General features: G+C 36.7%; 2 protein-coding genes across 2 annotated transcripts; one reads left to right on the top strand and one right to left on the bottom strand.

Annotated features, from left to right (window-relative positions):
- Nucleotides 1-903: 903 nt before the first annotated feature.
- On the bottom strand, nt 904-1,398 carry LOC139188738 (trihelix transcription factor GTL1-like). Its single transcript, XM_070806433.1, has one exon. The coding sequence runs from the start codon at nt 1,396-1,398 to the stop codon at nt 904-906; it is 495 nt and encodes a 164-aa protein (XP_070662534.1).
- Nucleotides 1,399-8,362: 6,964 nt separating this feature from the next.
- On the top strand, nt 8,363-11,265 carry LOC103422534 (nudix hydrolase 2). Its single transcript, XM_008360601.4, has 8 exons — nt 8,363-8,614; nt 8,881-8,946; nt 9,060-9,197; nt 9,669-9,746; nt 9,848-9,898; nt 9,994-10,028; nt 10,578-10,686; nt 10,845-11,265. The coding sequence occupies exons 1-8, from the start codon at nt 8,447-8,449 to the stop codon at nt 11,043-11,045; spliced, it is 846 nt and encodes a 281-aa protein (XP_008358823.3). The 5' UTR covers nt 8,363-8,446; the 3' UTR covers nt 11,046-11,265.
- The last annotated feature ends 1,294 nt before the right edge of the window (nt 11,266-12,559 follow it).

Genomic DNA, 12,559 nt, shown 5'->3' with positions numbered 1-12,559 from the left:
CACGCTTTGCTACTTGATCTCTCTTCAGCCTTCGAGTTGAAGTGGCACGACACTAACGCGATCGTCAATCATCTTTTCCTCGAACTTTGCAAGATACTAACTCGATCATGCAGAATGATTATATGATGAAGTGTTTATTTGAAAAACAATCAATTATGAAAATCACAAGGCACATTTTCATAATTGACATTCAATTAAAACCTTAAATGAAAACAGCAAGAAAATAATTTTTTTTTCCTCTTTAAAAACGCATGCTGTTGAAACCACAAGATGACAGCAATAAGAAAACAAATCGTTCTGCTCAAAAACCAACGCCACTGCCTTTTGATGTTTTTAACTAAGAAACCCAATTTCATGCATATGCGGCAGCAGCATGGACAACCCTAAACTGATCTAGTGCATGCGGCAAACATAAAAACATATTTTGATGCACTCTATTAATCTAGCGGCAGCACCATCAAAACCCTAATGTAATCTCATATATATATAAGTTGCAGTAGGAGACTTCAACATGACTTAAAACTCTAAATAGATGAGATCAAGATAAAAACAAAACCATTTGAATTTATCCTCATTTTAAATGCATAGCATCTGACTCCAAATAAATCTTATATTAATAAGTAGGCCTTTAATTAAGCTAAACGAACTCATAGCAAATTAATTAATATGTAAAGCCCATATCTCAATTGTTAAACTTCAAAGCTAAATAGCCCATTGAACAAAAACTTATATCATGTGAATGCATATGCATGTCAAACTTACTTGAGTGGATGTCTCTGAAACGCTTGCCATTTTGTGATCGAGAGCACGTGAGACAAACTTAGACTAAAATAATTACAACTGAAAACAAGCACTAGTCTAATATTACAGACTCAGGCGTTTTGTTTAGGAACTGGCAATACTCTAACAACCTGCAACGCGAAACTTGTGTTCGAAAGCAGCCAGCTGCGTTATGAGGCCTTGTACTTCAGCTTCTGGCCATCTTCTATTCATTGCATCACTATGGCTCACCAACATCAGGTCTCTCTGCATGCCATTGTCTGCCTTCCCATTTCCTTCCACGCGTTGGTGATCATATTTAGGTACTACCGATATTGGTGTTGGTGCTGCTGTTGGTGCTCGTTCGGATACTGGTGCTGGTGATGGTGATGGTGCTGGTGCTGGTTCGGGTGCTGGTGTTGCTGATGGTTGGGGGACTTGAATTTCATAGCCCAAATAATTCTGGATAAAGGAAATGAGCGCAAGGTTGCGAGATGTCTCTTGGGATCTTATCTCCTTATCCCTTTTCAGTCTGTCTAACTCCTGCTGCTTCCAAGCTTCTTCTCTTGCTAATCTCTCTTTCTCCTTCTTTTCTACCATCTCTATTAACTGCTTATGCATCTGCTCTTGCAGCTCCATCGCTTTCTTCACCAGACTTCCCAGAAATAGCTCGACCCTTTCAATTTCAAGCCCGTTTCAGCTCCTTGGACTCGTCTTTCTCTTCAGGTTCACGGGTTCTTCACCTTGTGCTTTTAAACACTAGTCACGATCATCATCATCTGGTGATGAACTGAACGAAAATAGACAACACTCTGATTAACAAAATATACATTACAGCAAACAACACTTTGTTAAACTGGTACTAATAAATACACACTAACCAACCTTCAAACGGGCAATAAGACCAACCATAATATGTAGGAACATGCAAACTAGGCCTGGCAAACGGGTCGTGTCAGTCGTGTTCGTGTCGTTTTCGTGTAACACCTGTTATCTTAACGGGTCGTGTCGTGTCACACCCGTTATCTTAACGGGTCCTTAACAGGTCGTGTCACTTTACCCAACGGGTAAAGTGACCCGACCCGTTATGACCCGTTAAGAAAAATATATTTTTTTTCTTAAATTTGCACATACCACACATTGCCACATAAATATTACTTCAAAACATTAAAACACATTTGTCGTTTAAGTACTACATCTACACTCGAAAATAAGAGCCTAATAAAAAAATAATACATACACTACTAATCTATTACAAATTTTAAATGTGCAAGGATATGCAAAATGAAACAGTTTTTGTTTTCAAGGTTGTGAAATTTTTCTCAAAAGTGTAAACCTCAATTTACAAAATCCTCGATTTACATCGATCATCATGAAATTGCATTGGAACTTTGGCTTGATCTATTGCCTTCAAGAGTTATGTTGATGATGTTTTCAGTAAGCTTTTCCACGTCATAACTATCTTCTGCATAAACTAAGCATAGAAAAACCAAACATTAAAAACCATTCAAATTATGAGAAGTTTACCAAAATAATTATGAAAAAAAATAAAACAATAGTACTATACCATACTTTTATTAAGTATAAACATAAGATTTTGTGGTATCCACTAGTGTAAATATTTTAAATTGAAGATCGAATTCAATCATTGTATTCATATAAGGTCAAGGAGTGTAGTTGTAAAAAATCATCAAAATCGGAGTTAAATTAACCGTTAAATCGTGATTTTTCGTTTATAACCGTCGAAAAGTTTTGTCCCGTTACGTGCTCTCTGAATGTTTTTTTGTTGCAATTTTTGGCGTATGCGATCTTGAAATATATACAAACATGTTTGACGGTTGGATCATAGAAACTAGTTTCGTAGAATGAGTATCCCATCAAAACAATAGATTCACTAATACTTAAGAGTTTATTCATACTTTTATTAAGTATAACATAAGATTTTGTGGTTTCCACTAGTGTAAATATTTTAAATTGAAGATCGAATTCAATCATTGTATTCATATAGGGTCAAGGAGTGTAGTTGTAAAAAATCATCAAAATCGAAGTTAAAATGACCGTTAAATCGTGATTTTTCGTTTATAACCGTCGAAAAGTTTTGTCCCGTTACTTGATCTCTGAATGTTTGTTTTTTGTAATTTTTGGCGTATGCAATCTCGAAGTATATATAAACATGTTTGACGGTTGGATCATTGAAACTAATTTCGTAGAATGAGTATCCCATCAAAACAATAGATTCACTAATACTTAATAGTTTATTCATACTTTTATTAAGTATAGTATAAGATTTTGTGGTATCCACTAGTGTAAATATTTTAAATTGAAGATCGAATTCAATCACTGTATTCATATAGGGTCAAGGAGTGTGGTTGTAAAAAAACATCAAAATCGGAGTTAAAATGACTGTTAAATCGTGATTTTTCGTTTATAACCGTCGAAAAGTTTTGTCCCGTTACTTGATATCTGAATGTTTGTTTTTTGTAATTTTTGACATATGCGATCTTGAAGTATATACAAACATGTTAGATGGTTGGATCTTTGAAAATATTTTCGTAGAATGAGTATCCCATCAAAACAATAGATTCACTAATACGTAATAGTTTATTCATATTTTTATTAAGTATAATATAAGATTTTGTGGTTTCCACTAGTGTAAATATTTTAAATTGAAGATCGAATTCAATCATTGTATTCATATAAGGTCAAGGAGTGTAGCTGCAAAAAATCATCAAAATCAGAGTTAAAATGACCGTTAAATCGTGATTTTTCTTTTTATAACCGTCGAAAAGTTTTGTCCCGTTAATTGATCTCTGAATGTTTGTTTTTTGTAATTTTTGACGTATGGGATCTCGAAGTATATACAAACATGTTTGACGGTTGAATCTTTGAAACTAGTTTCATAGAATGAGTATCCCATCAAAACAATAGATTCACTAATATTTAATAGTTTATTCATACTTTTATTAAGTATAACATAAGATTTTGTGGTATCCACTAGTGTAAATATTTTAAATTGAAGATCGAATTCAATCATTGTATTCATATAAGGTCAAGGAGTGTAGTTGTAAAAAATCATCAAAATCGGAGTTAAATTACCCGTTAAATCGTGATTTTTCGTTTATAACCGTTGAAAAGTTTTGTCCCGTTACTTGCTCTCTGAATGTTTTTTTTTTTGCAATTTTTGGCGTATGCGATCTCAAAATATATACAAACATGTTTGACGGTTGGATCATTGAAACTAGTTTTGTAGAATGAGTATCCCATTAAAACAATAGATTCACTAATACTTAAGAATTTATTCATACTTTTATTAAGTATAACATAAGATTTTGTGGTATCCACTAGTGTAAATATTTTAAATTGAAGATCGAATTCAATCATTGTATTAATATAAGGTCAAGGAGTGTAGTTGTAAAAAATCATCAAAATCGGAGTTAAATTAACCGTTAAATTGTGATTTTTCGTTTATAACCGTCGAAAAGGTTTGTCCTGTTACTTGCTCTCTGAATGTTTGTTTTTTGTAATTTTTGGCGTATGCGATCTCAAAATATATAAAAACATGTTTGACGGTTGGATCATTGAAACTAGTTTCGTAGAATGAGTATCCCATCAAAACAATAGATTCACTAATACTTAAGAGTTTATTCATACTTTTATTAAGTATAACATAAGATTTTGTGGTATCCACTAGTGTAAATATTTTAAATTGAAGATCGAATTCAATCATTGTATTCATATAGGGTCAAGGAGTGTAGTTGTAAAAAATCATCAAAATCGGAGTTAAAATGACCGTTAAATCGTGATTTTTCGTTTATAACCGTCGAAACGTTTTGTCTCGTTACTTGATCTCTGAATGTTTGTTTTTTGTAATTTTTGGCGTATGCGATCTCGAAGTATATATAAACATGTTTGACGGTTGGATCATTGAAACTAGTTTCGTAGAATGAGTATCCCATCAAAACAATAGATTCACTAATACTAAATAGTTTATTCATACTTTTATTAAGTATAATATAAGATTTTGTGGTATCCACTAGTGTAAATATTTTAAATTGAAGATCGAATTCAATCATTGTATTCATATAAGGTCAAGGAGTGTAGCTGCAAAAAATCCTCAAAATCAGAGTTAAAATGACCGTTAAATCGTGATTTTTCTTTTTATAACCGTCAAAAAGTTTTGTCCCGTTAATTGATCTCTGAATGTTTGTTTTTTGTAATTTTTGACGTATGCGATCTCGAAGTATATACAAACATGTTTGACGGTTGGATCTTTGAAACTAGTTTCGTAGAATGAGTATCCCATCAAAACAATAGATTCACTAATACTTAATAGTTTATTCATACTTTTATTAAGTATAATATAAGATTTTGTGGTATCCACTAGTGTAAATATTTTAAATTGAAGATTGAATTCATTACTTGTATTCATATAGGGTCAAGGAGTGTACTTGTAAAAAATCATCAAAATCGGAGTTAAATGAACCGTTAAATCGTGATTTTTCGTTTATAACCGTCGAAAACTTTTGTCCCATTACTTGATCTCAGAATGTTTGTTTTTTGCAATTTTTGGCGTATGCGATCTCGAAGTATATACAAACATGTTTGACGGTTGGATCATTGAAACTAGTTTTGTAGAATGAGTATCCCATCAAAACAATAGATTCACTAATACTTAAGAGTTTATTCATACTTTTATTAAGTATAACATAAGATTTTGTGGTATCCACTAGTGTAAATATTTTAAATTGAAGATCGAATTCAATCATTGTATTCATATAGGGTCAAGGAGTGTAGCTGCAAAAAATCATCAAAATCAGAGTTAAAATGACCGTTAAATCGTGATTTTTCTTTTTATAACCGTCGAAAAGTTTTGTCCCGTTAATTGATCTCTGAATGTTTGTTTTTTGCAATTTTTGGCGTATACGATCTCGAAGTATATACAAACATGTTTGACGGTTGGATCGTTGAAATTAGTTTCGTAGAATGAGTATCCCATGAAGTTCAATGGTGTGTGTGTATATATATATATATTTATTAAGTATATTTAAATCTATTTATTTTGTATGTATAATTATTAAAGTTTTTAGGGGTATAAAATTTAATATATATATATATATATAATTATTATAGTTAATATTTTGGGTATAATTATTATAGTATATATAATTATTATAATTATTATAGTTAATTTAATATATATATATAATTATTATAGTTTTTAGGGGTATAAAATTGTTAAATTAATATATATATAATTATTATAGTATTTTTTTAGGGTTATAAATTATTAAATTAATATTCTGCTTATCGTGTATCGTGTTACCCACGTGTATACCCGAACAAACCCGTTATCTTAACAGGTGCTTATCGGGTTACCCGATAACGACCCGTTTCGTTATCGTGTCGACTCGAACACCTGTTAATTTCGTGTCGTGTCGTGTCGGGTTATCGGGTCGTGTCAGGAATTGCCAGGCCTAATGCAAACCAACAATTATCTTTTAATTTTATGGGCCAGGCGCAAAACAAAACAATTATCTTTTAATTTTATGGGCCAGGCAAAACAAAACAATTATCTAATGCTAAATAGACAAACTTTTTAAACCAAATTAGACGTTTCACCAATAACAAAACTTTTTAAACCAATTTAGACGTTTCTCCAATAACAATAAGTACATGTACAAACAACAAATAAGTACGTTACTAATAAAATTATTAATAACCACGTAACACCCGTTATTTATCATTGAAGTTCGATACCACATCATCACGTGCTTATACAAACAGGACATGTCGTATCAAAACCATTTTTGGTTGGAATATAATAAATTAAGCTAAAAAGGCCACAATCCCATTAATCCAAACCCTACTATTCACAAAATTATGAAAAACATAAACAAAAATCTTGATTTGATTGGTCCGGTGAACAAAAGATTCAATCTTTGGAGTTAAAGACTGACCTTGACTCGTCCTCCACCTTGTCTCCCGACCCAACATCCTCCAGCTTTCTTTCACTGTCCATCGGAGACCTGCCGCCGCTGCCCCTGACAGAACGCAGCTTCTAGGGCGGCGAGGGAACCACAGGCCACAGATTCTCGAACATAAGCTCGTCTGTGCTCTCAGGTACCGTTTGGTATGCAGACGGGACGGGACGGAACGGGACAGGACGGGACGAAACAGAACGAAATGGAGGTTCGTGTTATGTTTGGTATGCATAGGACGGAACGGTTTGGATTTCGTGTTAAATGACTAACTTAGCCTTGTTTGTACAATTTCTGCAGCGTCGTCGTTTTCCTTCATTTTCTCAGCAACCAATAACACCCCAAACAATTACAAGAAGAAAAAAAAATGACGAATCAGACCCCCAAACAATTTCTTTCTCTTCAAATCAAACATAGAAAAATCCCAAAATTCATTTCAATCAATTTCTGCAGCGTCGTCATCGTCTTCCCTGCAGCGTCGTCATCATCCTCTGTGCAGCATCCACCTTATTCCCTCCGACCCACCAAACTGTTTCACGCTCTCTCTCCCCAACCTCCTTCTCCAAATCGGGCGACTCCGTCCTAATCCAATGGTCCGACATCAACTCGCCCTCACATGGAAATCTGTGTCGGACTCTATTTCCCTCCCTCTGGTCAATCTCCGATTCGACTACTCCTTCCGGATTTTCAGCTGGAACGAGTCCGAGGTCGACCCCAACCACCTTGACCAGGACAACAACCCCTTCCCCGGCACCGCCCACCTGCTCGCCACCTCAGATGACGAGCTTAGCTTCGAATCGGGTTGTGTTCCGGATCAGATCCACCTCGCTTACACGGATGAAGATGACGAGATGCGGGTCATGTTCGTGGCGCCAAACGGCGCCGGAGAAGAAGAGGGTTTGCTATGGTGACGTCGTCGTCGTCGGATGGGTTTGCTGGGACTGGGTTAGCAGTTGGGTTACTGGGTTTGTGGTGGAGGAAGAGGAGGGCTACGGGAGAGACAAGGGTAGAAGAGAGGGAGGTTACAGGAGAGAAAGGGAGGTAGACAATGTAATTAATGAAAAATAAGAGGGGTAATGTTGTCCAAAAAAATATAATTTTGTGTCCCACGGGATGGAAAAACCCGTTCCAGGAGGAGGGGGAACCAAAATCTAACCCATTTTCATTCCGTGGGACGTGCGTTCCACATAATTTTAACGCATCAAACGTGGAACGGAACGCGTCCGTCCCACTCGGTTCCGTCACATCCCACGTACCAAACACACCCTCAGGAACGGGGATATCTGCTCTCCAAAGACGTCAGGGTTGGGTACCTGCCGCCCGCCGGTGAACTCTTCCATAAACCTGGCGCCCCCGGGGGACGACCACGGTAAAAATGAGAAATTTAATTTATTTTACATATTTATTTAAAAATAAAAATGGAGGTAAAGCCGGGGAAAGGTAACAGCGACTCGTGCGAGGGTTTTTGGGTTTAGAACGGAATCAACTTCGGTAAATGGAAAGTAAAACAGAGGTAAAAGGCCCCTTAAAACCTGAATTTACGGAGGTCACCTATTTTGTCAGTGGATCACGTGCCTATTGCGTGATAATCTTACATGCCACGTGCGTGCCCATTCCTCTGTTCCTTTTTAATTTTTGGTCAACAACGGCTACCGACGCCTCTCCTAACTAACATTGGTCAGCTCTGTGCTCCTCGTGGATCGTCATCAATGGCTGCCAATACTGAAAGTGGTGGTGGTGGTGGAAGGGAGGTGAAGAAGGTGCTTAATGCAGTGAATGATCATTACGGAGGTGTGATCGTCCACGTCACTGAGCCCATGGAGCCTGCCACCTTCGTATCCTCTCTTACCTCTTCAATTGCGCATTGGAAGCTGCAGGTATTTACTTCAACCCATCATAATGGCATCGCCAATCTTCATAGGATCGATAGGAGAGAGTGTTTTCCCTATAAGTAAACACTAAATACGTATCTTTTTCTGCTAAAAACCCCAAAAGTAGTCATAAGCGTTTTTACTTGTTAGAAAAAGGCTTGCATAAGCGGTTCCAAACAGACCCTTAGGTCGGCATAGCCTAGCCCAGCCCAGGTTCATTGGGATTCTTATCGTATATTTTAAGTTTTAACAAAGCATTAATATTTGTGCAGGGAAAGAAGGGTATTTGGATCAAATTGCCAATAGAGCGAGTCAATCTTGTTGAAGCTGCGGTCAAGGTCAAGCTCCTATTCTGTTCATGCTTTTCTTCTTCTTGTTAATGTTAATAATTCAAATGTGTTCTGTATATGTATAGATTACTTATGATATATTGGGCAGGAGTGAATTGCAGGAAGGATTCTGGTACCACCATGCAGAGCCTGATTATTTGATGCTTGTGTATTGGATTCCTCAGTCCCCTCATACTCTTCCCACAAATGCAACACACCGTGTAGGAATTGGTGCCTTTCTTATCAATCAAAACAGAGAGGTATATGCAATTTCTAACACCCCAGCCACCATTATCACGTTTATCTCAAATGTCCACATAGTGCTCCTTTCTTTCAATTTGATTTAGTTTACTCAAAGTAAGGGAAACTCCTTTATCTTTATGTAGTTATAAATCTACAGTTTCCACATCTTGCACGCTTCATTTGTGTGTGCGTGTGTTTATGTTCTTTCCATCGAACAGTCATCTGAGTAAGTGGCTAATAATCTTTTAAGATTATGCCTAAAGAGGGAATTTTTCATGTCTACATTAATTTTCTGGACTTGCATAGTCCTACAATTGGCTTATCATGTCTAAAGAGTTATGTGAGATCCATTTATTAGTTTTCAGTTAACCATTTTCAGAAGAATGCCTTGTTACTTACAATGCTTGATACCTGTCACCATATTTATTGCTTTTCATGATCCTGCTGTCATGGCTAAAACTTTTGGGTTTGTGAAATTTGAACGATAGGTGCTAGTAGTCCAAGAAAAGGGTGGACAATATCGTGGGACAGGTCTGTGGAAGCTCCCTACTGGAGCCGTTGATGAGGTGTGTCATGTGTGCATTCTAACAAGCATTGTTTCCCATTCTCAGATCTTTTGAGTTTGGTCTAGTCTAAACTGTATATTGAAAAATTTATCATCTCCCAGGGAGAAGATATTTTTGCAGCTGCTGTCCGAGAAGTGAAGGAAGAAACAGGAGTAAGTAGTTTTCCGACTTACCGTGTAGTGAGTGTATATATTAGATTATTAATGTGATTTATCATTTCATGTTTTTTGTTATCCTGTTGTTTCAGATTGACTCGGAGTTTGTGGAAGTTCTTGCATTCAGGTATGAATTTTATGAAGTCCTTGTCTATGAAATTATCAATTGGATGGAGCTATGTATAAGCTTATAAACTTAAATCCGACTACCTTGTACAATGATTTGCAATTTTTACCTGCGACCATGAACCTACATTCCAACTAAGTATTTAGGGGGAAGCATGTCATTCACTCTTATGGACCGCACCACGATAACAAAAATTTTATGTCTCAGTTCAATATATAGATGAGTTCTATCTTCATTGTATTTGAATGTTTAATCCAACTTTTGTAGGTATTTGTGGATTAACAAGAATTCTTAATTTGCTCCAATAAGAGCTATTTTAGGCCATGATATCTTGACTATTATAGGGATTAAAGATTTCTGAACATTCCTTGGACTGCACAGACAGCAAAAAATGACCGCATTGTGTTAGAAAATTGAGAGACACATCTCATTGCCTTTCTCTAAGTCTATAGTACGATTCACGTTAAGTATTTCTGATGTTGAGTTGTTGATTCTTTTCCTCTTTTATAATGAAAATTATATCCTTCTTACCATTCATGTAATTTGCAGAGAGAGTCACAAGTCATTCTTTGAGAAGTCAGATTTATTCTTTTTGTGCATGCTACGGCCCCTCTCTTTTGACATCCAGAAGCAGGAACAAGAGATAGAAGCAGCCAAGGTACGAACCCTTTTGTTGAGCTAACAAACTAGAATGGATATAGCTCGTCAAGTCATCACCAATTGGTCCAATTTCCTTCCTATTTCACCATCCGATGTAATCTTTCTGCATTGAACTCCGTTCGTACGTATTAAGCTTGTCCGTAATGCCTTTTGCAGTGGATGCCATATGAGGAATATGCAGCACAACCATTTGTCCAAAAGTACGAGCTTCTAAAGTACATGCATGACATATGCAAAGCGAAGATAGATGGCAAGTATTCGGGATTCTCTCCTCTACCCAGTAGAAGTTATTCTCTTCACAAGAGCTACTTGTACTTGAATAGCAGTAAGGCACCCAAGAGAAGGAGTAAACTGTGATCATCGAGGCCCCTGAAATTCCACTAAATTAAAGATTTTGTATTTTGTACTTTCCCAAATATATCTTATTGTATCTTCCATCATTTGTAAAACATACTGATAAAGTCAATGAGAACATTGGAAGAGAGAAAATGGAAAGATGTAGCTCTTGAAGTATAACATAATGTATTGTAAACTTTGTACTATCCCAAATATAGCTTATTGTGCATTGAAACATTAATACGTTCGTGACTCTGCTCAAGTCTGTCTGTATTGTAAACTTAATTGCTGTGCTGTATAAATCTTGACTGAGAATAAGAGAAAATGGAAAGATGTAGCTTTTGAAGTATATTCATACAGTTGTTTGTAATGGCTTAAATGCTTACTTTGCAGTGGATGCCATTTGAGGAGTACGCAGCCCAACCATTTGTCCAGAAAAACGAGTTTCTGAAATACATCAATGATATATGCAAAACAAAGATAGATGGGCAGTGTTCAGGATTTTCTCCAGTACGTGCATCAAGTTTTTTCTGATTAAAAGGCGAGCTACTTGCTCTTGGCTAAGGCACCCAGGAGAGATGGTGGAGTTTGACCATTGGCCGGTGCTGGAAATTATCAAGCAAGGGAGTTTACTTTGTAATCCAGAAAATAAAATGATTTTTGCCTTTTGTCTTTCTGAAGTATACTGATGCAGTGTAACAACCGCCATGTAATCAGAACCATGGTTTAATAATTATAAAAAAATTATCTCCGACTCCGAGTCTTTGTCAAGGTTATATTGATAAGGAAACTTGTTCGGTTAAATCTTATTTAAGTTTGGATTGCATTTGAAATATAAGAAACTTGTGAAGTTTCAATTGTGTTAGCCATTGTCCATTGAGGATAAACAAAATTAACCCTACCTTGGTCTCCCTGCCCGGTGGCGGGTCTGTAACCGGATCCGTACAAATGACCTTGATGTTGTTGTTGATGACCCATCATCATCATGGTTGTGGACTGCACCACCCCACCATGCATCCCATTACTATTATCTGCTGCAGCACCATGACCATGCACATGCAACTGCTCTCTCTGATGATCATGATGATATTCATCAGAGTGCCTTCCGTGGCCTGCAGACATTCCTGTTCCAGTTACAGTTCCAGCAGCACCAGTACTAGTACTACTAGTCATCTTTTCACTCTCCATCTCTCTAAACTTGTGGAGGTAAACCTTGGGAGGCACCACGTACTCCTCGAATCCTCGGCGTCATGGCCCACAGCAGATCGTTGCCGTTGATGGTCTTCCTCTTCTCTCTCTGGCACTTGTCGGAGGCTTATCCGGTGATGAAGCTGACGAACTCCGATATGCACTCCTGCAACGTCTCTTTGGCGTCATCACGTTTATTGGCAAAAACCTGTCCTGCTCTCTCGCTCCTCCTCCCGAGTCGTTATCCAAGTCAGCCATAAATATATGATGTTAACTTTCTTTACGTGACAATATACTAGCTAGCTATATGAGATGGCAGAGATACAAGTGCTCGATCTATTAGGATA

This window comes from Malus domestica, chromosome 10, assembly GCF_042453785.1.
Source record: "Malus domestica chromosome 10, GDT2T_hap1".
In the NCBI taxonomy this organism is placed as follows: domain Eukaryota; kingdom Viridiplantae; phylum Streptophyta; class Magnoliopsida; order Rosales; family Rosaceae; genus Malus; species Malus domestica.
This window is presented reverse-complemented; position numbering and strand designations above follow the sequence as displayed.